The sequence below is a fragment of the Propithecus coquereli genome, unplaced genomic scaffold, assembly GCF_000956105.1.
Source record: "Propithecus coquereli isolate 6110/MARCELLA unplaced genomic scaffold, Pcoq_1.0 Scaffold73, whole genome shotgun sequence".
NCBI lineage: Eukaryota > Metazoa > Chordata > Mammalia > Primates > Indriidae > Propithecus > Propithecus coquereli.
The window spans coordinates 7,988,207-8,015,425 of NW_012153396.1; the positions used below are offsets into that span (position 1 = coordinate 7,988,207).

At 40.2% G+C, this 27,219-nt stretch overlaps 1 protein-coding gene across 4 annotated transcripts in view; it reads right to left on the reverse strand.

The window, feature by feature from the left end:
- SORCS1 (sortilin-related VPS10 domain containing receptor 1) overlaps nt 1-27,219 on the reverse strand; it is a 581,564-nt gene that overhangs the window by 354,696 nt on the left and 199,649 nt on the right. For all 4 annotated transcript variants that reach the window (XM_012661649.1, XM_012661648.1, XM_012661647.1 and 1 more), the window contains exon 2: nt 23,757-23,824. In XM_012661649.1, coding sequence (XP_012517103.1) covers nt 23,757-23,824 — 68 coding nt within the window. The remainder of the gene's footprint in view (nt 1-23,756; nt 23,825-27,219) is intronic.

Genomic DNA, 27,219 nt, shown 5'->3' on the forward strand with positions numbered 1-27,219 from the left:
CTCTAGCCCGGGCAACACAGTGAGACTCTGTCTCAAAAAAAAAAAAAAAAAAAAAGACCTAAGTGGACTCCAGCAACACTCGCCCTTGCATGCTCCTGGAAAAACACTCTCTTTTCCCAGCTCCAAGGCACCAAAGCAGGGACACCCTCCCTGGCTCACCCTCTAGCAGGTGGTCAGCTCTTGCCTCTCACTCTAGATTCCCAAGCAGGATTCAGACCTCAATCTATAAACCACTTTAATTGTCTCAGTCACAAGTCAGGTTCCGCTTTTTATATTCCGAAATCTGGGGAGCTACAGGTAAAGCTGACTTGAAGCCCATCCCCTCACTTTGCTTAAAGTGAGAGGAGACTTCTCCCACCTCCATGTGGTGGGGACAGGAAATAGTCCAGCACTTGACAACTCCTTCTCAAGAAATGCTCTTCACCTAGCTCCTTATATGCAAGTCCTACAGAATGTCTCCACCTCCCTGGTCCTTACCAGGTTTGACTGATGCAACCAGAACCAACTACCTAAAATAGGGAAAACGGGGTTCAGAGTACAACTTTCTCGGGAGATATCAGGCTTACAATATTCTCTCACTTTCCCCCTCTTAATCAATTTGTATATCCTTTATCTGACTCCTCTATAGGATTGAAGAATGCAAATGTCCTATAACAGGTTCCAAGATTCATTTTCCTTATAAATCGGTATAAGGGAGGAAGGGGTTGGAGAGGAAGGAGAACATCCATTTTACACTTACCTTGGAATTATGACATCCATTTCATTAGTACCCCAGTAGAGACTGTAAGGGCTCAGTAGAAACTACAAGAAACTATAAACCCGCTGTGAGTATTAATGCCAAGGGTCTGCTGCACCAAAAGGCAAAACCATGTAAGCAAGCCAACATCCCTCCTCTGCACATTACAAATTCAATCTAAACAATGCTTATTTCTTTCCTGTGTTGCCTGAGTTTCCAGAAAAGCTTTCTCTAGGGTCTGACCTCATACAATCCAAGCACCTTACTCCCACAAGGGAAATCTACGAAATTGCTTTCCAGTCTGCTATATCTTATACTGAGTTGAGAAATCCCCTCTGATCTGCTGAACTTTTGAAGTCCCAGAAGTAGAAAAACACTAAGAAATACATAAAAAAAAGGTCAAGAATCTGAAAATGCCATTTGTAAATGGACAGTCTTATTGGGTAGATCTCCTCAGGTGGTGAACAAAGCTTACAGTAGGGCTTAAGAAAGAATGAAGGGGATAAGTTTCTTTCAGCACTTTAATTTTGAGCCAAGGACAAAGTTATGATTTTGGGGGGGCATGTTCCATGTACCATGTACTAAACATACAACCACTACTGAACACTACTGTAGAACCTCAACAGGGTAGGAAATTATGGGGTTGCCTTTCTAGGGATGTGGGGGATAGACTAGTTAACTTCAGCTCAATGTGAAGGAAGACCCATTGTATGTACCAAAGTTTGTTTATCCATTCACTTACTAAAAGGCATCTTGGTTGCACTCAAGTTTTGATAATTATGAATAAAGCTGCTATAAACATTCATGTGCAGATATTTATATGAACATAAGTTTTCAATTCAGTTGGGTAAACACCAGGCAGTATAATTGCTGAATCTTATGTTAAGATCACGCTTAGTTTTCTAAGTGTCAAACTGTTTTCCAAGGGGCTATCATTTTGCATTCCCACCATGAATGAATGAGAGTTGCTGTTGCTCCATACCCTTGTCAACATTTGATGTTGTCAGTATTTTTGATTTTGGCCATTCTGCGTTAGTGACATATCATTGTTTTAATTTTTAATTCCCCTACATGATGTTGAACATCTTTTCATATGTTTATTTGTCATCTACATATCTTCTTTGGTGAGTTATCTGTTCAGATCTTTTGCCTGTTTTTTTTTTTTTTCTTAAAGAAAGTTACTGGTTTTCTGATTTATGAGCTCTAGGAATACTTGTATATTTTTGAATAATAGTACTCTATCAAACATGTCTTTTGCAAATATTTTGTCCCAGTCTGTGGCTTGTATTCTCATTCTCTTGACAAAGGCTTTTTAAATGATCATCTACTTTTTAATTAAAAATAATTTGCTCCAGTGAGAAATGCATGATGTTGGAGATATATGACAAATTGGTCAATGATTGAAGGGAACATTTTATCCTATTGGATATGATAAAACTACCCAATATGATAAAAATAAAACAAAGCAAAACCAAATCAAAACAAATAAAAAAATGTGACATCTGTTCCTACTATGAACATCCCACAAATTATCTCTTTATCTCTCTATCTAATTTGTCTTAGGCAAGAGCTATTCCAAAAGGCATGAAGGCAAAAGAGGAAATTGAAAAGAAAGGGAAGTATAAGAAGAACGGATGGGTGGAAAGAGTCAAAATGGTTGCCCACCATCCTCTCTTTCTATTTTTGCAAGATTTTGGTGCTGCTGCTAGATAACCCCTGAAAAACAGATGAAGAGCAATCCTCAAGTCTTATTTTTTTTAAACTTTTACATTTAACTGAATGGATTTGTTTTGTTTTCGTATTTTAAGGTAACATGATTATAGTGTGATTAATGTTTTTTTTTAATAAGGTCAGACAAGCAAAATGAATACCTGTGTAAATTCGTATCTAGGGTTTTATATATTTTTGTTCTATTTTCAGCAAACTTCAGATGTCCTGATGTATGCAAAATGACGATTCTGTTGCTTACTCACAAGATACATTTCTACTAAAGAAGCACATATTTTCTAAAACATACCTACTTCCAAATTTTTTAATTTAACTTTTCCATGTTATATTATGTATCACACCTGATGTATTAATACAAAAAAAATAGTCATTTTGTAATCATTGAGTCACTGAAAATTAAAATATCAAAACTCTGGCAGTACCACTAATCTGGAGCAAGGGAAGAGTCACAGTCCTGGGTAAGTGATTACTTTCTATAATTTTTGGTACAGCACAAAGGTGCTTCCCTTATCCTGTCTTTCTGTGCCACAGGCTAGATCAGCCTCAGATTTCCCCCAGCTCCGCTGTGGGCCATCGCTCAGGTTTCCCTCTCTGCATGAATAGTGCTCCACAAGGCACAGCATTAGTCTATGCTTCGGACTCCTGGATGGGACCCACACTTACCTGGCTGTGTCCCTGAAACAGAAACTTAACACCCAAATTACACTGTCTCCCTGCTTAGCATGAGATTGGCTTGAATACAGAGGCTAATAAGCAGTCCCTCTTGATGGCCTCAGCTTGCTCACTGACATGCAACCCCTTCATATCCAGAACAAAGCCAGAGTCTCTTCCACCCCAATAGCAATTTCCTCCCACCCTATTCCCTCCATTTAACAATTGCTTGAGACAAGCGAGAATGTTTCAGCTCAGACAATTAGCTTTTACTTTTATATCTGGATAACCTAAAATTTGTTCATGCAGCATTTTACATACAATTGCTTCAAGTCTATCACTGTGTTTTTATGATGAAATGATACCTTCCCAGCAAAACAGCACAATTGAAAACAGTGGCCCTATATTCTTTGGGGGTAATACTAGAGCCGAAGGGAAGGTGCATTCCATGGAGAAGTGAAGCCAATGATTTTGTTAAGATTTTCTTGATGATGGAAAGGAGCTGTGATTACATGTTTATTAGGCTCTCTAAAATAGTTGTAGTCCTGGAAAACTGTGCATACGTAATACATTATTAAGAAAAATATATAATATTTTATATAAATACATTACCAGAGATCTGCTATTTAAATAATTCTAAAATAACACACTTTGAAAGTAAAAAAGTAACTTTAAAAAGATAATAATTTCCTAGTTGCTAAATCACAAGGCTCATACTAGGTATTATCCATCTATGTAGAACACAGTAGACTGACCTACAGCAAATGCATTCAGTCCCACTAAAGTATAGAGTTGTTTGTATCCTAAGAGCTATATTCATCACGGCATTCTTTGTAGCAATGAACAAACACAAACAACCTAAGTGATAAGCAGGGGATTAATATTTTTAAGATAAAAATAAAGTAAATCCATACAAAGAGCTATTTTCCAGCCATTAAGAATGTGTGATTTAAAAATAATCTGTGTGCCCTGAGTAAAAAGACTCTAGAGTCAAAGAGAACTGAGTTTTTTTTTTTTTTTGAGAACTGAGTTTCAATACTAGCTTGCTTCCATACCAGCCATTTAATATTGAACTCATCACTTTACCTTTCTAAGCTTCAATTGTCTTATTCAAAAAGTGGGAATTAAAAAAAGTAACTATCTAAGTGTGTTGTTCTGAGAATTAAATGAGATGAGCTGTATAAAGTACTTAGCCAATAATAAAGTTACCTTTTATTAAGCATTTACTATTATTAGATCAAACCACATGAAATTGTCATTTTTATAGTTCAAAAATGATCCACATTTGAAAATCTCATATGGTTAAAACTAATATAAAATATTAAGAAAGAAGACAGAATACAAACTAGAGTATAAAACCTCACCCAGAGGTATAAATAAATACCAGTATAATAGTGGTTAACTCTGAAGTAAGGGGATTATTAATGGATTTTAGTAGTATTAAGATGATATTAGATCAAGGGTCTCAAACCAAAGCCATTCTTCCTCCAAAATGTCTGCCTAGGTTGTACCATTAGTTTATCCATTCAGTTTCTAGGACTGTAATATAGAAAGAAAAATTAATATATGACTCAAGGGTGTAGCCATGGTTCTTCCAGGTGAGGTACTTATATGGGATAGATAGTGTAGAGGGAGGAGACTGCATGGATCCTGTTCCGGCCAGGCCCTGGGACTCTTATGCAACAGCCCACAGAAGCAAAGTCACATCTGAGCATCTCACATAGACTCTGGGCAGAGGAATCCCATTTACCTTGGATGGAGCCAAAGAGGAGTAGGGGGAAAAAAAAGGCTGTCTCACAAAGGGGAGGGAAATTAACTTCCACCCACCTATGCATAGTGCCTACTTTTTCTTACTTTTGCCTTTTTTTCTTAGCAAATAAACTTTCCCTATATTTCTAATTTTTACAGTGAATATATATGCTATTTTATAGAAAAACGAACAAATCCTTTTTTTAATTGCAGTTACATCGAATTAAAGCATACTATTAAAGTATAATGATGACGAGACACATTAAATCATCCATAAGAAATGCACAAGCTCTCATAGGTGTGAAATCAATGGTTCCTTCTGTGTCACTCTGTCTCCATGAATATGCTTCAGTAGTGAAAAACTGCTTCATGTTCAAGGGTGGCTTAGCCTTAGAGGAGAGACTTAGAAGGAGATTATACTCTAAGATCAGAAGAAAATGAATTTTCTAGAACAAATGATTTCAAAAATCCTTAGAAATTGTGCATTGCTCATCCCCTTTCCATCTCCTTCCCACTATACATTACATGTAGATCTCCCTGTAGCAGTTAATAGAAAAATTCAAATCATAAAAAAAGAAAGAAAGAAAAAAAGACCTAGGACATTAGAATAGAAAAAGTGAATTGGCCCATTAGAGAAAACTGAGATCTATAGAGACGTGGCTTATGTTTGCTTTCTCTCCCTATTAAAATGGCCTTTTTATAAAAAGAAAAGACATTGTCTCTTTTCTTCCTCTTTCTCTAATAATAAAGCCACAGATTACAGTCCTCATCAGCTTCTGGAAAAGCAGATCACCCCCCACCCCCCAAAAAAAGGCTACATTGCAGACTTTCTGGTTCATTTTCTCTTCATTGTTTTAGTATCCTGAGTGTATGGAAAAACCAAACTTTGTCACTTAAGCTGCTGTTCTTGGCTGAATTTTGGAGCAGTCAGCAAAGTTCCTATAACAAACAAATGACTACACACAATTAGGAGGGCATAGGCACAGACACACACACAGACATACACACACACGTGCACAGCATAAATCAGAGCACTCAGTTGTTGAGATGTCAGCTAGAAAGATGAAAATAAATGGTGTATGGTCATTAAAATTCCCAAACTAATAATTTTGATTATGGTGTAAAATGAGTGATTGCTAAGGGAGAAGGGGCAGGAGGACCCCTTCCGCTAATACAATTAATTAATTAAAGGGTTAAGACTGACTGGTTAGGAATTCACTAGATAAGGTCACTCCTAACAGAGTCATTATGCTTAGAGTAAACAGTCATCAGCTTACTGTGCAAAATAAGTGGCAGGGCTGCTGTATACGGAATGCAAATTATTTGCAGAACCCTCTGCTACTCTTGCCTCATTTTGCTACTGGGGATATGTAGAAGCTGGCATATGCATGTTTATGTGTGCATGTATACATGTGTGCATCTAATTATAAATTATTATCTTCACATTGAAGAAAACAGCCTGCCCATGGGCACTGCACCAATATAGGAAAGCTCTATATTTCACATGCTCAGATGAGGTGCATCTTGTTTTATCTTGCTGAGTTTTGTTTTTTTCCTAGTAGAATTTGAGAAGACATGATATGGTTCTTAGGAGTCAAGACTTTTTACATTTTTTAATCATAAGGTTAGTCAGGTAAAGCTCCTAAGAGAAATTTCTATGAAAAGTTCAGGAAGACTAATGTCCTAATGCTTCCTCACCTAACTCTTGAAATTTCATTTGCTCAAAAACCTTCTCAGTTAAGAACAAGATGTGGGGGAATCTGCCTTTCAAAGACAAGATAATTTCAGAAGATCTCAAAGGAGTTTTGCAATCCGAATTTCCTAAGGTATAACTGTAGTGGAACTGCCTATGAGATGTATTATTGCAGACACTGCGCTCTTATGATCTCCACAAACTGCGTGATTCTGGAAAAGCCACATGCTCTGGAGTGGAATCTTGAGAAATAGATACTGTCTATATAATTTATTTCCTAATTTTGAGAAGGCCCACAGATATCCTTGCCCTATTCATACTCTCCTAGTAAAGTGTCAGACATTAATATTATTTAGGAGCTGGTTTCACTTTGATCCTATCTAGAGATCTCCAGAAATATTCTTTTGTATCTTTATTCATTCATTTATTCATTCATTTAATTAATATTAACAAGTCTATTTAATGTGCCAGGCACTCCAGTCCTGGTCCTTCTATCAAGGGGTTTACAGTAGAGGTAAAACTGAAAAATGATGAAATAAAGTCAACATGATAGAGCTATAAGCAGTTGCAAAAGCAGGGTGTCAGAACTCATGGAGGATAACACAGAAGGAAACAGGGAAAATACTTGTTAATAAAGGCAGAAAATTCCATTTCACCATGCTGGACTCCAGTGTTAAGTTCTTGCTCTGAAAGTTGGCAATCTTCCCAAGTGCACAAATACAGATGTTTGCTCGTTTCTAACACCTGAACTGGAGAGTCACCAGCTCAGATGCATCATCACGGGACAGCCTCCTGCGGTGTTCATGGATGGTGCCTTATGAATAATGGAAACTTTCAAGAATGATTTTGGTTTAAGAACGGGGATGAGTCCTTCTTCTGGGGCTGTGCATGTCAGCACTCTGCCCTGGTAAATTATCTGCAGACAGTGTAGTCTATCAAAATGAGCACAGTGCTTTGCTGTTCATTTTTTCCTGCCTGCCACACTGTTTATTAACTACCATCCATTATTTTAAAAACATTTCTGGAATCAAAGGTAAGAGAAAAAAAGAGAAACAAAAGGGTGATAGGAGATAAATGCACTGCAAATCCTTGTCACATATTTCCAGTAAGATAGGTAAAATATCTGGTGGGTGGGGAAAAAAAAAAAGCAAATTCTCCCATAACAGCAGGAATATTCACAGGCTTGCATGCTCCAAGGAGGCTCTGAACAGCACAGGGCTTGGAGACACTGACAGGTACGTGCTGGGCATGTTCTCATGGGGAAACGATGTATCTAGCAGATCAGGAGTCCATTTGATCCTCCCATTTATGGAGCAGTGATGTTATGTGAATTTTCACCCACCTCCATTTTCACTGATAAGAGCATACTATGCTATTATATATTCCACAAATATATTATTATTTTTAGAATTGCATGATGTTCTTTGAAATATCCAAGGATACCCTGAAGTTTTTTAAAAAAACAGTATAGAAATCACTGCCTTGAGTAAAAATAATTTTGCATTTGGCTCTTGATAGCTCCATGATACCATTTGTTTGGCATCAAGGTCCCCTTCCTTGCAGCACCTCACAGCACTGCTGTCACCCTGCGTTATTATTGGAATCTTGAGTTGCTATTTAACTTTGTCACTGGTGACAAAGCAAAGGTATAAGTTGTTGCCTTACAGTGATGGTGATCTTTCTCCCCAGTCCCCACCACACGTGTGTATGCCTGTCTACGGAACAGCTTATGTTTGCTTCTTGGACAAAATGACATCTTAGTGAGACTCAGGAAAATGAAAATGTTAACATCCAAGAAAAAGAAAGCAATACAATTCCAAGGAATCCAGACAAGATTTTGCTCTAAGGACACCCTGGAAAAATACACAAAATGAGCTTGTCCGCTCTGCCCTTTTTAGAATTTGAGCTCAGTTCAAGGTGAGAACTCCCTTCTGAGCAACGGCAAATTTTAGCTGTTTTGTGCCAAAACAGTTGCAAACCAAACAAGTAGAGATTAGAATCCAATTCAAACCACCTTCTAGGCAGTGCCCCCTCATTTCGTAATGTTATAGAATGATCACCAACAGTGAATCTGGAACCAATCTGAGACCTGGGCCCCTGCAGCATATCAGCGATCTTTGTCAACATTAATTCTCCCCATCCTAATTTACATGTTTCTTTCATACTACAAAGGGATTTAAGTTTATGATTTACATGGACAGCACGACTGTGTTTTAGAACTAGATGCAAAAGAGATTACACTCTTACTGTGGACAATAAATTTGCATTCTTGTAAATGCAGAATATTTCAGCCGTGACAAATGGCAAGATGGGAGAATAGGTTCACTGAAACTTGGATGCCCAGAAGTAAGTAATCAGCGACATTAGTGTTAGTCATTCAAGCAAACTCCAAGAAAACAATGGGCCAAGAGTTCATTGATTTTGTGTCTTTCACATATTAAAATCACCTGTGTAGCTTTTAAACTACCTATGTCCTGGGCTCGGTCCCAGAGATTCTGATTCAATTAGTCTTCGGTGGAGCAACACATATAATAGTTTAAAGTGCTCCTTGTGAGATTTCAATGTATCCAGGATTGAGAGCCACTGAGTGTGGGATGTATAATACTTAGCATGTTGCCAGGCATATGATCAATAGAACGGAAGCCAAAATAAATTCAGTGATTTATTGACACATTACAGAGATAGTTAATTGAGTACTTGCTATGTGACAGGCACTGTTCTTCGCTCTGGGGCTACAAAACAAAGAAGTTGGAAACTGAACACTTACTCTCAATGAGTCCAGTATCCGGTGGACTACAGTGATTCTTGAATAGACAACTTCTGTTGTCCCCCGCAGGGTAGAGGAAAGCATAAAGGTCATGTTTTCCCTGCTCCATCTCCCAGGTAGGGATAACTAACATCCACAGAGCACTTTACAAATTGTAGAGTGTGTGGAACACTATCAACTTACCAGATATTAATAGCGACTTTAACTAAGACCGGAATTTTGGGAATACTCATTTTACAATGAGGAAATAGGCTTTCAGTAAACAATAGTTAGCTGTTTTCCCTCTTTGCCCTTACCATTGGGAAACTCTAGTTTCAGTTATATGTCTACCTCTTGTAAAGTGCCTGGCAAGTTCTTAAAATATCTTATTTACTGTTCACTATAGCGTGATTGATGGAAGTGTTATTATCCCCAATATATGATATGGAAATCAAGGTTCAAAGGGAGTGTCAAATCAATGAAGAAAGCAGGCCCAGGAAGTACAGGGAATAGGAACCGAAATTCACAAGCTCGACCTGCTCTAGTCCACAAGGCCTATTTCAGAGGCCTAACCCATCACCTTGATGCTCGTCATTATAAACTAGCTGGGCACCTGCGCCTTGATCTTTGCCCTACTACAATGGATCTAATTTTCAGTCTGAAGACATCCTGTGGAGTTTTATGTTAGGAGAAAATGGGGAACATCGATGAATTATTCCCCAAGAGCAGAAGTGCTGAACTGATGAATCTCAGGCCACCATGTTAGCTATTTAGCAGTAAAGCTAAGCTAATCAGTACTAGCAAGGAAGCAGCCATCTCAGGTGTTTCCTGCTACATGGAATCTAGAAAGTAGCTGGCATCACTGGCCCTTCCCCATTCCCACATGCTTCCTGGTGACTGGGGGAGCAGTTGTATCATGTGCTTAGACTGCCCAGGGAATAATTAAGCAGGGACCACTCTGAGTAAGAGCCTTCCAGTCCTGCAGATTCTGTAAAACTGCCCCAAACAAAACCCACACAAAAAAAGTGGTGGTTATAAGCAGAGACCACAGATTCACATGTCATCTCAGCATCAGAGCATCAACCTGTGACCTCTGGAGTGCTGCCAAAAAGGAGAACTCAAGAGGTCAGACCCCTATTAAGAGAACAGCAGTAACCAGAGCACTTGGTGTCAGCAAAATTCTTACTGCCAAGGTTTCTATAGGCCGGGACCCACCACTGCCTGGCAAATGTATTGTCTGTGTGCTGTAACACTAATTTGTTAAGTTTTGAAGAGACAGATGACTGGGACTGCTTTTTGCAACCCTAAAGAGGAAATGTCCCGCATAATGAAGAAGGAAGAAGACAGCTGAAATTCTGACATTCCTTTGAAGTCAGAAGTGATAGGTTCCCAATCAGGAGCAGAGCAATAAAAAGCTGACAAAGAATGATCCATGAAATTGGGAAATGATGGCAAAATATGTGAGAAAACTGATCTCACAGTAAATACTAATCACACTTTAAAGGTTTCCAGACAAATTTTCCTGGCCCTACCAAAGAGAGCATATTCATCAATCTGTAGGCATGTCTAATCCAAGTCCCCAATTATTTCAAAGGGTATATATTTGGCAAACTACAATAAGTATAAATTTGGCAATTAATTTTGTTTAGGGTTGGGCATAGGGAAGACAGACCTTTCTGAAATCATCTTATTTCTTTGAAACATAAAGAGTTAAAGCTAAGTTCACACTGGCCTGACTCAATGTTCTCATTTGAAAAGGGTAATGAAGCAGGATATCCAAAGATAAACTCTTTTCAAGATTCTTTTTTAAGTCTTTGTCCCCAGAAATGCTGGCAGAAATAAATATACATTTTTAAAAGGAAAAAAAAAAAAAAAACAGTCCTGTGCCTTTCATGAATTGATTGCATCTTCTGCTTCTGCAAGCTAAGAAGTCATAATCCTCTGCAATCACAGATTGTTTGAAGCCAATAAACCAAAGGTGATGACCTTGCTAATACATCCCAGCAGGAGAAAGAAATAAAGCCGTGCTGAGGAATAACTCTTCAGCACACCATTTCACTTTGGAAAGAGGAAAACGGAGCTGAAAGTGCCCCGGCTTGATTTATGGATGAACAGAACTATATCTCGGAAACTTCACCTGAAATAAGAAAAAGGTTTTTCTAAAGTTCTCCAGTAATACTGCTTTCATCTCCCTTGTCCTGTGATACACAGGACAATGCCTCTGATCCCTGGATACCAGCCTCACTGCCCCACACAGCTCCCCGGGCCTCCTCAAAGCTGAGCCAGGTCTATAATGGTGTCCCCCATACCCCTCCTTAAAGTTAATTTTCGGGTGACAGCACAATGTGCAGTCCTTGGGATTACAAATTCAATGGGCCCAGCATTACTTTTGTATTTGAACAATTCTCTAATAATGCTAACAGAAGGAAAAGAAACACGCATAAGAATAAATTTACCTCCACTTTACCATTATGTTATAATAGCTTCCAGCACTCATGGAAGCATCATTAGATGTGCAGAAAATAGTGTCACACTGTATATATGCTGAAATTAAATTAATATTTGTCATCTTCATATGCAATGACAATAAATTAGAGAACAACCTGACATTTTAGTAAACTACCTTCTGTTAACCTTTGATTGCCTGTGATATATAGTATGGGACAAGCTTTGTATCAATTAATTAAATCCGCAGATGACACAGATTATTTTTTTTAAAAAATATTTTTCCAATAAATTCATCCTAGTGCTTCTTGTTCCTGAACACCTACTATGGGCCAAGAACTGTCCCTGGTGTGGAGTGTCAAGGGTGAACAAGATAACACACAACCTTCAAAATATTCCCAGCAGAGGTAATAAATGTACAGAAAGTGCTCATGATTTAAAGTAATTTGTTCATAAAGAAAAATATGTAACACAGTTCGCACAGGAGCAGTAATTCGTTCTCTGTGTGGAAAGGGATGGTTAGGGAAGGATCTCACAAGAGGAGGTCACTATTGGGGTTCAAAACCTGGACTCTGGAGCAGGACTGGGTTCAGGTTGCTTCTCTATTGGTTAGTATCTTTATGTCCCTGTGAAAGTTATTTTCCTGTGCCTCAGTTTCCTCATCTATGAAAAGGATCTAACGATAGTACCAATCTCATAGAGTTATTTTGAGAATTAGCTTAGCTAATAATACACATAAAGCACTTAGAGCAGTGTCTGGCACTTAGTAAGCAGTCAGCATAAATGGCCATCATTGTTACTTATTAGGAAAATTAGAAAGGGACAGGCATGTCAAGCAAAGACCAAAGATGTACAAGATCCAAAGTGTTTGTGTGTCTGTTGGTTTTGCATTATTTATTGCATTACGAGGCTGTGCATGCTTAAGTGTTCCCCATGATCCTATAACATAAGTATACTTTTTCTGATGAGGAAATGAAGCAGAGAGATTAAAAAACCTGCCCATAGTCTCAGAGCCAGTAAGTGGACAGAGCCTGGATTCATGCCCAGACAGTCCAAGGCCAGACCCCAAGTGCTGACCCGTTACATGGAATGGCTTTCCAAGAGCACCTGTTGCGGTGGCAGAACCTACAAGTAGTTCGCCATGGCTGGAACATTTCATACTTGCCCTTTCTTGAGAACTTTATTAAGTGGAGTGATTGACATCAAGGAATGTGGCACCCAGTGGGAGAGGCACAGGAGAAACCAAAGCAAGGTGAGACAAGACTCCAGAAAATTAAACTCTGAAAAAATAAGTTTTTAGTATAAAAGGAGCACATTTTTGGAATGGGCTCCAGAGCAAGTGGCGGGGGGAAAATGGTGACTAGAAAGGACGTCAGTACTATTTCAACATGACATCTGAGCCCGCCGCTCTGTCTTGACAGAGTACCACAGTGACCGGTGACTACAGGTCGTAGCTAATACCCAGGTCTTAGGTCTTGGAGTAAAGAGCTGCCTGGAGAAAATCTCCCATAGCTGGAACAGAGAAGGCTGCTCAGTGTTCTCCAAATACGTGGGGATGGCTCGTCACTCACTGATAGCTCAGCAATGTGGGGGGAACTGACAAGTAGACCCAGCTGTTCCACATGCACGCAGAAAAACAGCAGCTCTTTCTCCTGCAGAGCCCAGCGAATTTCTTAACAGCAGCTTTAATAAAAGCCTTGTCTGATTAACTCTACCTGCTCTGACCAGTTCCCATTCACAGAGGCCCCTGGAGGCAAGATGTGTTCTAAGTTTTACATTACAAAAAGTCATACTCCTCTGGATATTATTTCTTAAGTGTTCCTTAGGCTCTTAAACATGCTTGCATCTGGGTCCTGCTGTTTCACTGCTTGTCCTCCTCCCACCCCTGACTTCACTTCCTTCCTTCTCTATTTAGTTCCAACCCCCTTATCTACCACTCAAATCCCCTCCACCCCACCCCCAGTGCTCTTGTCCTTCCTTGACATCTCCTAGAACTACATAATGAACTGCCTTCTTGCAGTATCACACAAGGCTCACTGGAACAAAAGCACAGCCACGCTACGCCCCGGCACAACCTCAGCTGGGATTTGAGCAGTACCCAGCACCGTGCATGCCTGACCCTGAGCATGCCCTCTCCACACCTCCTCAGCGGCTCTTCCAAATTGTCAAGTCCAGTCTCAAGCCCATCTCACATTCAACACACACCCAAATGGCAGGACATCCCTCAATTGCCCATCTCTCAGGAAAGCTGATTTATGGGTGCCCCTACCATGGCCTGCTCGTTGGAAAAGAAGAGGCACCCCCCCGTCCACCCCCCACCCCTCCCTGATCTACCATGGCTGGATATGTCCCCATCTGAGTGCTGATTCCATACCCTCTCAATCATTGATTCCCTATCAGTTCTATCCTCTCCCAAATTTTCCTACATTGTCAATTTCTTGCCACTGATTTCTCCCCCCAAAATATAAACATAGTCAGGTTTGCCCTTACCTTAAAGAAAGGAAAAGGTTCCTTTAGTCTATGACCTCCTTTATGCAAAATTATGCCTCTTACTTTTGTTTCCCTTCACAGCTCCTTCCTTAGAAGAGTCACCACTTACGCTTTCTCCATTCCCTGGCTGCCCATTCACTAGATATATGGCAGGTCCTCAGTGGCCTCAGCAGAGCAGATGTACATGCATCCCCAGCCCACTGTACCCCAACTTTCCCCCCAGCATCTCCACTGAGCCAACGTCTTCTGCATTGACAAATTTGGTGGCCACTTCACAAATATTTTCTTACTTGACTGTTCTGTGGCATTTTATGTTCTTCTCATTTGTCTCTGTGCCTGCCCAGTTTTTCTTCCAACTTTCAAGTGGCAACCTCTCCAACTCCTCTCAGATTCCCTTGTTTGTGTAGGGACTGGGGATCTCCTCAATTCTCTCACTTTTCCTCTACACACTCTCTCTGGGCTCCTATTAACACAGCTTCTACTGCTTATGCTGATGCCTTCCAAACGTCTGTCTTCACGTCACTCCTTCTGCCTGGACTCCAATGCCATATATACCATAATTCACTGAAAATTCCCATTTGAATTATCTAAATACAGCCCAACCTCAACATACTAAAAAAGAAACTCAGTCTTTTCATCTTAACCCCATCTCCTATCCATCATTTCTCCTCTCCCTGATTTTCTTCTCTTAGCAAATATCCTCACTGCCCACTGGACTATTAAAGATAAAAGTGGGAAAGTCATTGCAGATACTTCTCTCTCTTTCACCTTCTCACTCATCCAACCCGTCCTGTCCATCCTTACTTTATAAGATCTATCGAAATCACCCTCCCCTGCAATCCATATTCTATTTTCCCATGTCCTGAAAAAGTCAGCCCCTTTCATCTCTTATTTCTTACTTCACTGACTACTGTGCCCATGGCCACCAGTTTTATTCTTTTCCAAGGGAATCCTCTACATAACACCAAGATAATTTTTTCCCTGAAATTCATATTTCATCAACTTTTTCCCCTGCCCTAGACCTTTTAAAAAATATATTACTTCTTCTAGCACAAATGTTAGAACACTTAGCACAGAAAAATTTGAATGGGTCCATTCCGCACACAGAACGTACTGTAATCTAGTGCAATTTCCTCAATACGCCACGCTAACAGCTCCTGAAGTGCTGGAATACAGTATGCACTCAATAAACAAATCATTAACCTCCTTTATTAGTCTGATTTCACTCCTTCTTTGAGATTCGGCTCAAGTCTCCTCTCCTCCAGGAAGCTTTCCCTTTCCCATCTCGGAACACCTGTGGTATTTTTATTATGGCACGTGACACATTGATGTAATCTCATTTGTTTATCTGTTCTCCCCACCAGACTGTGAATTACTTAAGAGAAACAATCAGATTTATTCATAAATGGATTTACACCATTTCGCCTGAGTCAGAGTATGTATTTATTTATACATTTGGTGAATTTGCCAAATCTTATTTGAATGCCTGTGTGCCAGGCATTTTTCTGGGCACGGAGAAGATAAGAGAGACAAGGTCTCTGCCCTCAGGGAGCTTATACTTTAGTGGCGGCATCATACAATAGACAAGTAACAAATAAAATCATTACAAATCGTGGTATGTGCAATGAATGAAAGAAACAAAGAGCTGTGACAAAAAGAGGCAAGGGCCCACTTTTAATAGTGTAGATATAAATGGCTTTTTATTTTTTTTAATTAATTAATTTACTTATTTTGAGACAGAGTTTCTCTCTGTCACCCAGGCTGTAGTACAGTGGCCTCATCATAGTTCATTGCAACCTCAAACTCCTGGGCTCAAGAGATCCTCCTACCTCAGCCTCCTGAGTAGCTGGGACTACAGGTGTGCACCACCACACCTGGCTAATTTCAAGCAACCCTCCTGCCTTGGCCTCCCAAAGTGCTAGGATTACAGGCATGAGCCGCCCCACCTGGCTATAAATGTCTTTTTAAAAATGAGTTGGTATTCAGGCTAAGACCTCAAAAATGAAGAGGATCTAGTCATACTGAATGCATAGTGAGACTATGTTCCTAGAGGGTATGAAATTGTATTCTGGAGATCTTTGGACTTTCTCTATGCCTAGTACAGAATTCTACACTTAAAGAGCATTTAATCTCCATTGTTTGATTAGTTATTAATGACCTTAAATTCTGACATAAAAGGATAAAACAAAACATTGAGTGAGTAGGAAAGCCTTCTGAGGAAATATGAGGATGTGGAAAGGAACTGGATGGTAGTGATTTATATCTCAAGGGACTTCACAGATGTAAGATTTCTCCGTATGATGTTCAAAAGCAATGTAGCAAAATGGGAATTAACATTATAATTACTTCCTGAATCTATAACCAGATTTGAAATCAGAATGTCAGTTGCTTTGCTTTCACTAGGAAAACGTTCTGCACTTGCTTTCTTGGCTCACATTGATAAAGTTATTTGAACATCAGGACAGTGTTTGCTTTTCTGTGTTTAGCATTACTTGCTAAAAGGAGAAGTGGGGGACTTAGCAGGGTGCCGATCACCCAGGCAAAGAAGGAGTGTAAGGACACAGGTCTTACAGGTCTCAGGAAGGTCTGTAGCATCTTTGTGCAGAATTCATCCAGATCCTTGTAGAAGCAGCTTTCGTGCGGTGTGCAATAGGTTTTTGTTAAAATCAAGGGGGCTGATAAGCATGCCTAGGGCTCTATGGACTGAACAGGTTCCCCAACTTGAATCTCTGGGCTTTTCACTCTTGGCACTGGTTGTATTCTTCCTTCACCAGTGCAATGTGGTGGAATTCCACTAGCTCATGTAGCACATTATTCAAAACTGTATTTCTACATATAAGGCACTAGGTTAAAAACTTAGGATGTAAACAAGTAAAAGACATGCATAGACCTGGATTTCAGCAACCCTAAACCATTTCTTAATACACTACTTCAAAGAAAAAAAAAAAAAAAAGATGATACTTAATATAAGCCAGGTTCTGTTTTGGGTGTGGAGCAAACAAAAATAACTCAGACATGGTCACAGCCTTCGCATTTCCAGGCTAATATGGAAATAGACAAACGTCCCAACAATTTGTGTATAACTTTTACACTGCATTTATCACCCTTCCATAATTATCCACTGAGTGTCTGCCCTTCACTAGATTTGGAATTTCTGCAGGGAAGGAACAATTTCTTACTCATATGTTTGTTTCCACTGATTACCTAGCACAATGTCTGCCATACAGTAGAGGTCCAATAAATATTTGTGAAACTGAACTAAACAAATACACATTTGATATCCATTATAATTCAAAGATACATAGCATGCTAGAGGATCAATGAGTAAGAAGCGATTATTTTTACCTGGGGGGTGAGGGAGAAGACAAGACCACAGTGCCACAGACAAATACCATATGAAAAGTTGCCCAGTATCACTAGGGGCCAGGGAAATACCCAATAAAACACACTGAGATCAAGATGTCATTTTCACCCAAAATAAATACGTATTGAAAATACCCAGTCCAAGTGAAAGCCTGGGGAAATCTGTAAGCTATTGTTGCTTGTGGGTGTATGAATTGTTCCAAACTTCTTGGAAAATAATCTCCGGCATTTATTTACTTTTTTATTGCATATATTGATACAGCAATATCATCTCTAGGATTCTACCCTACTTTACAGAGATAAAATTACCAAAGTGAAAGGACATGTTTACAGATATGTTTATTGAAACACTGTATGAAACAGTCAATATTGAGAAAATGAGCTAAAGTTCCATCAGAAAGGTGATGGGCAGCAATGCAGCACAGGTGTTAAGAGAGTAGACTTGGGAGCAACTCTGCCACTTGACTAGCTACAGGACAATTGAGCACATTACTTAATTTTTCTAGGCCATACTTGTCTCTCTGAGAACTGGAGATACTAACAGTGCCTATTTTATAGGATTGTTATGAGGATAAAAGCACTGAGAACACTTCTTGGTAGCCAGGAAGCACACCATAAGTTAATTAGGCATGCAGTTGTTTAACTCAATATACTCTACAACATCCCTACTATGGAATGTTTATAAATGGGACTCGTTTTTTTTTTTAATGCATTCATCTGGACAGTCATCCATGAGTCATTGTTAAGTGAAATAAAGCAGGTTGTCAGAGTCCAGTGAACAGTATACTCCTATTTTCTTAAACAAACAAATGAAAAAGTAGTCACAAAATATGTATACATCTGTTGGCATTTTCAGTTGGGTCATAAAGATATGAACAGAATCACCCATAACTCTTAACATCACAGATGTCAGGAAAGCTGGATCTGTGTGGGAAGTATGAAACTATCAACAATTTTTTTTATTTGTCTCTGCATTTTAATTATGTTAACTTTCACTACATGGCATATATTACTTCTGTGATTTTTTTTAAAAAATAGTAAGGTTTAATAAAATAAATATATAATAAGTCAGGAAACACAAGAAGGTCCGTGTGACACCAGCATGGGATGGGAGTGGGAGTTATAAAACTCAAAAGAATCCAGAATCCGGAATCCACAGGGCCACAATCCAAACACCTCCTGATCCTGCCTGGAAGCTTGGCTATCTCCTATGAGCCACTGGGAAGATACTAAACATTTGTAAGCACAGGTATGAACAGCATCGTTGGATTTGCATGATGTGAAAAGTTCTCTTGCAGGGAAATTATTACACTCTGGCTATATTCTTTTTATTTTTTAGGGTGTAATATAGAGCCTCGTGTTTATAGCTGAATGAAAACTGGATTTTGTAGCAAAACATGTCTCAAAGCACAGACTAACAATCTGACCCAAGTTACCCATTGCTGCTTGCCTGGATGGGGATTGGGAAGAGAAAGGAGGCTTCCAGCTTATGGGAATCACCCGCAGGGCTGGCAGTGGGCTCGCAGCCTGTGGGTCAGTTTCCTTCAGTCTGGACCCAAGGAGTTCTCCAGAAAGCACAGGCTGCAGCCAGCCGCACACAGCCTCTGCCCCAAAGCCCTCCATGGCCATGTCTTCACAAACACTACCGGGAAACTTCTCTTGATAATCACTATATGTAACATTCAAGAAAAAACAAAGCGTGTCCTGGGAAAATGGGAAACAGAGCTGGCTACAAATTCAGAATCCCATAAAAAGCCTAACTAACACATTCTCTCTACTTTAACCATTTGTTTTTTTGTGGCCCCAAAAGCAGGTTTTGCTATTTGAAAAGTGCACAATTTTGGAGATCTAGTCAAAAGCTTGCTGTGTCTCATGGGGTTCTGAGAATGGGACACTGAATTTGAGAAGTCGGCCACGTCAGCCAACAGCTGAGAGAGAGCACTGCGTGCTGGGTGCCCCTTTAAGAGAGTGTTCTCTCAGCTCCTTCCGGAATTGCCTAGGGCTAAGCCTCTCTAGACACAGTGCTGATTACCATAGTACAAGAGGGAAAAAAGAGGACTCTTTTCAGAGATATTGTATCCAGATTTTGACATTTTATTTATCTCAACCTTTAAGCTTATCTTGCTTCAATATGGTAAAACCATCATGCTCTACAAATCTCCAAGCTTAATCCACTATAAGGTAGAGACAATTTTAAGGTGCGATTAATTGTTCTGATTCAGATCATCCCTCCTTCCTCCCCCTCTGACTCGCTGAGTGAACAACAACAAAAAACAAAACAAAATCAACAATGTGCTCCAAGATTAAGGTGTAATCAATGACAAGACCAACTGGGAGAGAAAGCTCATTAATGTGGTACAGCGGCATCTCACTCTGTCATCCCTGGCTTGTTGATCCAGTGAGGTTTAAAGACCTAGGACATCACTACAAGGTCAACTGTCTCTAGGCCTGGCCCTATTTTAATACCCCAAGAGTACCACCTGCCTGCTTTTGACTATCCAGCTGGTAAAACTTGTAAAGAATAAGGGTTTAATTGAAAAGGCATGTATCTATGTGTTGCATGAGAAGCTATTTCTCTGTTGCCCAGTATTTTTTAGGAGTAGGGCAAATGCTGCTCAGAATGTTATAGTGCTTAGAAAACTCTATTCATTTTATATATATATATATATGTGTATATATATATATATGTTATGTAATAATAATATATATAATTATATATGCAACCTTCTGTTTATTTACTTAGGTATAGAAAGATGCACCAAGAGACAGAGCTCTGAAAGAGAGGTAAGCAATAAATGTATGGCGTTTACTAACATGTCTGTAGGTCTGTGGGCTACTACTCAGTAATTGTATGACCTTGGGCGCACTAAAAATGAATTAAAAGAAAGTAAAAATGCATATCTAGCACTTAGCATCATGCCTGACACATGGTGAATAAATGCTCAATAAATGTTTTTATTATTATTGTCACTGTTACCATTATCCCCATTATCATTAAACCAGCAACGTACTGGGTTTAAAAACTTAAAGTTGAGAAGAGAAAATAGACACATGAGCAAAGTAAAGAAGCAACACTCATTTCTTTATTATAGCACTCATGGTTGTATGGCAGTTTGTCTATTTACATTAGATCTACCTCTGGTATCTGGCAGTTCTGGGTGGCTGCTTAAGCACATTACTCAATACAATTATATGGGGCAGGTTACATGCAAGTACATTTCTCTCTTACCTCAACTGTTCCTACATCTTTGTCCCCCTCTAGAGAAGAACTCCTGGAGGACAGAGTCTATCTGCTCTTGATCTATGCACACACGCACCTTTCTCTCCCTAGACCAGAACAATCCAAGGCATAAAAGAGTTAATCGATACATCTTTGTTGAATAAATGAATGGGAAAGAAAATTATCTGTGGACGACCAAGCAGCAGAGATAAAATTATGTGCCCTGCTCTGTTCACAAAGACTTACTGAGCATTATCTATGTGCTAAGTTCTGTGCTCAGTACTACGGACATCATGGGGAGGTCCAAGACCTGGCTAGGGTTGTAGCCTCCAGGTTTTGGTATAGGCAGGTTTTCTGAGTAAAAAGTACAAGTTTGTGCAGGAGAAAGTGAGTCCATGCTTGGTCATCTAGTTTCCCTCAAGCAGGGCTGGACTAGATGACTTGGAACCATGAGGCTCTCGCTTCCTGATCCCTGTCCTGCACCCATGCAGGCCTGCCCCATGGAAATTCTGCACGATGAGCTGCTCGAAAATGCCAGTCCTACCAAAGGACTGGGAAGTACTATAAAAGTTTTCCTCCTCATTCTCTCTTTTCTCTTCTAAATTTCATTTTCAGTAAGGTTTGTGCTTTTCCTATGAAAGTACTAAACTGACCAGTTTCTAACAGTATAGTGTACCCACAGTAGTCATTTCCAATACATGACATATATAGCAAATGGCTGTTGTGGGTATTTTAGAAAAGTATAAAATTACATATCTATGGGTATAATATATGTGTATATGTATATGTGTATATGTCTATATCTATCTATCTCTATATAGTTGTCTCTCAGGATCTGTGGGGGATTGGTTCTAGTATCCCCCATGGATACCAAAATCTACAGATGATCAAGTCTTTAATATAAAATGGTATAGTGTTTGCATATAACTTATGCACATCCTCCCATATACTTTAAATCATCTCTAGGTTACTTATAACCTAATCCAATGTAAATGCTATGTAATCGTTGTTACACTGTATTGTTTTTTTTTCCTATAACTTTATATTTTTATATGTGTTTTTTATTGTTTCCTCCTTATTTTCGATCTGTGATTTGTTGAATTTGAGGATATGGAACCCATAGATACAGAGGGTTGACTGTATATATATGATCATGCGTTGCTTAATGACACAGATACACAGATATGTTCCGAGAAACGCACTGTGAGGTGATATCACTGCTGCGCAAACATTATAGAGTGTGTGTACACAAACCTAGATGGTATAGCCTACTACACACCTAGGCTATGTGGTATAGCCTGTGCTCCTGGGCTACAAACCTGTACAGCATGTTACTGTACTGAATACCACAGGCAATTATAATACAATGACAAGTATTTGTGTATCTAAACACACCTAAGCATAGAAAAGGTACAGTAAAAATACGGTATTATAATCGTATGGGACCACCATCATATGTGTGGTCCACTGTTGACTGAAATGTCATTATGCGGTACATGACTGTATATATCCTCCAGAAAAATTGACCCTAAGATTGAAAACCCAGCAGGCCATTCTTGCCATACCTTCCCAAGCATCAGCCCAAGGAGACTGTTCCATCAGAGGGGAGGCCTGATACTAATGAAATGTGATGCTATTTTTATTTCATTAACCCCCTCCCCTAAGATTGGAGAGAACATTCTTCCTGGGCTGAGGCATCAGTAACAATGCCCCATCAGAGCCTGAGCTTCAGCAGTCTGGGACAACCTGCTCCTCAGGCACCCCCAGCATCCCTTCCCACTGCACAGGTAGAGTTACAGCTGCTAAAAGCCTCTGTCCCACTGAGACAAAACTGCACATCTTTTAATTTTCTAACACGCAGACTACACTACATGTGACTGATGCACTGCAGAAAGAAATATGGCTTTTACTCTTATATTTGTATGTATGTTAGAGAAATTTATCAGGGAAGCATAAACTCACTCAGAGTCTTGGAGATTCTGATGAAAAGTGACAGAATTTAAACAATACAGTAGGTACCAGGCTCTTAACGCATTAAAGAATTGCACTTTTATTAAGGCTCCTACCAAACTTTCCACACTTTCAGTTACATCACTGAATATTATCCCTGGGGTTGTCTCCATCCTATCCCTGGCTCAGGGATTATCACCCGATCCAGACCTAGCTGGTCAGAGGCAGTGATCTCCAGGGCTTCAGAGATTAGTTCAGGTAAGGGCACCTGACACAGGCTGGTGAGAAGGGCCAATCAAGAGTAAGAGCAACAACAAAGCAGAGTTTTAGAAACAAAGGGAAAGAAAAGAATATATTGGGTTTCTGAGGAGTTTCCCATCTGTGGTTTCTGACGCTGGCAGCCCAACGCGCATTTGTGCTGATATTCAAGGAGTTAGTCTTCCCCTTAAGAACTTCTACCCCTTCATTTGAAAAAGTCTTTACTGCACACTCCATAGGTGTGAGGCGGTACAGCGTGAATCCCAGAGACAAGGGTGTACATATGAGCCGTGAGCTGCTAAAGAGCCCAGGACCACGACCATAGGGGGGCTGCTAAAGAGGATTACACTGAGTACCAAGCCTGGGGTCTGCAGACCCAAGAGGTTGTGTTGACCCCTTCTGCAAACAAACCTCCACTCCCACTTCTGCTCCAATATCTCACAGGTCAGTGAGAACCCTGGGAACCTCAATGCATAAACACAACCTATTGAACAGTTTAGCAAGAAAATCTGACCAAAAGAAGGTGTCTATAAAGAAGGTCTGGCTCTGGCCTGCCTGGAGATAAAGCCCAACCCTCCCATCGCTAAGGGAAACAGAAGGAACGGAGGAAGCAAGGAGTGCACGTGACCAGGAACCTGGTCAGACCAGGAGAAAGGAGTGGGAGAAAGCAGTAGCAGATATCCTGCTTAAATAACATGGTAATTATTGGCTCAATCTATCTACTTACCTCCAAAGTGAGCTCTCGGTGATGCTCCCCAGGTTATAGTCGTAGAGCTTTGTCAAGATGAGAATCACCTGAAGGCAAAAGAAGACCTCAAGGTTAGTCTCAAACAATTACAATCTCTTAGAACTCAAATGGCTCAAGGGAGTGTTTAGGATTCCTTTAATGGGTGCTTAACATGAATGAATTGTTACAACCTTTGCTATGCTGCTGAAGGAAGGGTTGGCCTTAGGCCCATCCTCTCCTCACCTTCCTCCATATCTCCCTGCTGTAAGAGTTAACCTGTCCCTCCAGGCATTTCTTACCCTGGTGGGTTTAACGCTTCCCAGAAGGACTGGCTGGTGGAGCTCAAAAATGCACCCCACAAGGTAGCCACTGAGCAGATGGTTGGGAGAGAGGAAGGTCAATGATGTAGTTCCCAGCCCTAAAGCTGGGCCATACAGGCAGGTTACTTAACCTCTTTGAACCTCAATATCCCCATGTATTAAAGGGGTGAAAGGTAATTACTATCTCCCAGAAAGAATTGCTGTGAGAAGTTAAATTAGGTAAGAAGTGAAAGTTATGTATCAATTAGCATGGGGTTCTTAAATGATAGTTCCTTTCCTTTTTCCTCTGTGAATCTGGTGTTAAATGTTTCTTCTGACTTCCCAATTTCTAGGAAAGCCATTGGACAGAAGCCACTAAGCACCATAAAAGGGCGAAGCAACAGCATTTTAATGGGAACAAATCTAGGTTTTACAGAGTCCTAAAGCTTATAGAATTTGGGGGATGGAGAGGCTTCCATAAGAAACAGATAAAATTAAAAATTAGGAACAGGTCCAGGGAAGGAACCTATGGAATTGCAGGACACCGAAATGTAAGCTTCATTAGCTTCACAGCGAATCCTCTTCTGAAATTTAATGTATCGCTGTTTTCAACCTCACTCAGAGGAACTACGACTATTTAATTCATTCTTTGAAATTCAGCAAACATTTATTAGGAGCCTAAGATTTTGCCTGATGCCAGAAGAGACCACAGATAAAACACAGAGGAGCTCTGGGAATCCGTGATGCAGTTAGAACAGAAGCGCTCATCAGAGAGCTGGCCTACCCCTTGTCAGTCCCACTGAAACTCACACCCATCACAGCAGCTTCAGAAGGCAGCCTCCTCTGGTGCCTGCAGCAGTGACCAGGGTCCACCTGGTTACTTGAAGTGCATGAGCTCAAGGACACTTGCGAAGATTCAACAAAGCAGTGTGTTCCTGTCCACTGATTCCCCTCCCTTTTACTTGCTCTTCTTACAAAAGGAAAGAACATAATGAGTTTGCTCAGTTTTCTGTTGAGCTTCCTATTTTCCTCCTGGTACCCATAACCTAGAACTTGGCCCAGCCCTGCTGTTTCCAACTCAGCAGAAAAATGTTGACATTGATTTCCTGGGTTTTCTCTGAAGGCCAAGGGATCAGTTGTAGCCACAGTGAGCACAGAACATTCTGAACTGAAATTCGGAGGCAGCAAGCTGCCGAGGAGCGCCAGATCCTTCCAAGTTCCACTCTGCTAGCACAGTGCTTGATTTACTAAAGGCACAAGCATCAGTGAACACATTCTTAACGCTTTTTTCACAGCAAACAAACTGGAACTCCCTGACCTTAGATTTGTTTGGGGTTCAGGGAAATGAAGAACTATGGTCACCTAACGGCAGGCAAGGATCCCTGAGGATCTGTCCTCTAGGCCTCACCGCCCCCCCAAACCATAGCACGTCTGCTTCCAGGATCTGTTCAAAACTTGCTTCTTTAGCAAAATGTGAGCATGTGTGAGGCGCAGGGCACCCCCTGGGCACATCAGATGGCATGCCTGTGGTGGGGGCATATGCTTAGCAGATCTGTGTGCCAATTAAGGCGCTCTAAGTGCTAAATTTCAATCACCGCCATCCCAGGAACGCTGATCAGAGGCAGCGGGGTGGCTGTTTGTTTGAAGACACAGAATGATGTTGCTGCTCCACCTCAGTAGAATTTTGCCGAATGGGCCTATAAATCCCCCACCAAGAAAATGGGGGTGTGGGCATAAAGCATTTCTAGGTAGTCGCTCTCTTGATGCAATACAGCAGCAGTAACTAAATAATGAAGTTCAGCTGGTCACAGGCCGTGTCTCCCATTCATCTGACGAGGGAATTCAGAGGGGCCCCGGAGAAGGAACCCTTTAGCCCAGCAGGTAACGGTGTGGAGCCACTCACACACGCACACGGAAATTGTTTAAGCAATTCCCAGGGCAGGCGGGCAGGGAGGTAAAATGCGCTCGCTTCCTGCCTCTTCTTGCAGGGTTAGTAAAACTAAAATGCCAGTGATACACCCAGGCAGTTTATCAATACTGCACCAGAAGAGGAGACTTTTATGGCATTTCAAAGCATATTTGCTTAAATCAATCTATTTAATCTTTCTGTTTTCAGAATAAGAGCAAGAAAATAGGGAGAACTGCTAACCTTTGGTTATGTTTTCAATCGATTATTTGAGATTTCGCTTCCCTTTTTTTTTTTTTTCCTTTACTACCTGCATGTATTATTTACTACCTTACTCCTGGATAATGATGCATCCTTATATTAGATCTGTTTGGTTGGTTGTTTGTTTTTCTGTTCTGCTATTTAATGGAATCAGTACCTGTTTAAGGAGCCACAGCCAAAATAATGACACGTAAATTTAAATCACTACATTTAAATAAGAAAAAACAAAAAATGCAATTCTCTGCCTATTCTGGTCCTATTTGCCTACTTTTTTTGTGTATTTTTCAAACTTTAAAAAAATCAACAGAACTGTTTAATCAAGTGAAATGTTATATGTACTTAAATAATATCCAAATGCTAATCTGCTTTTATTCATTCAGCAGATAATTTTCATGTATATACTTAAACTCTATGAGTTCAAGTGTATAGCATTTAATTATAAATTCAATCAATGAGAGGAAGGTTGTTTTGATGAACATACACTCAACCAAAGTGGTATATCCATCAGCATCCCATTTGTTTCTACATCTTTTCAGTATATAGTACCAAAATATCCCTGATTCTAAACAGTAAGTGGTTACCATATGGCAATATCCTGTTAAGGTTCCTCTGTAAATCTTAGATATTATGTTTAGATAGCTATATCCCAAATATTTATGGCTTGACAACGTCCACCAACACTGGAGCAGGACCTCAACATCCAGTTGTTTTGAGGATTTTCTATAGTGACACGTCTCAAGTACCCCCCAACCAGGCTAGGAGCTGCTCTAGGACATCTGACCTATTCTTTTGCTGTGGCTCCTTCTTGCCGCATCCACTGCTGTAAGCAATGGAAGGAACTTCATGTAGAGTGAAGTCCATACTCACAGTGAGAATGCTGGTGCCCACTCACTAAGCTGCTGCTTTCAAATCATCCATTCCTTAGAGGGTAGGAGGGTGCCAGAAACAGTGCCAGGTCTGTGCACAAATGAGTGAGGGCCTCCAAAAGAGTGAGCAA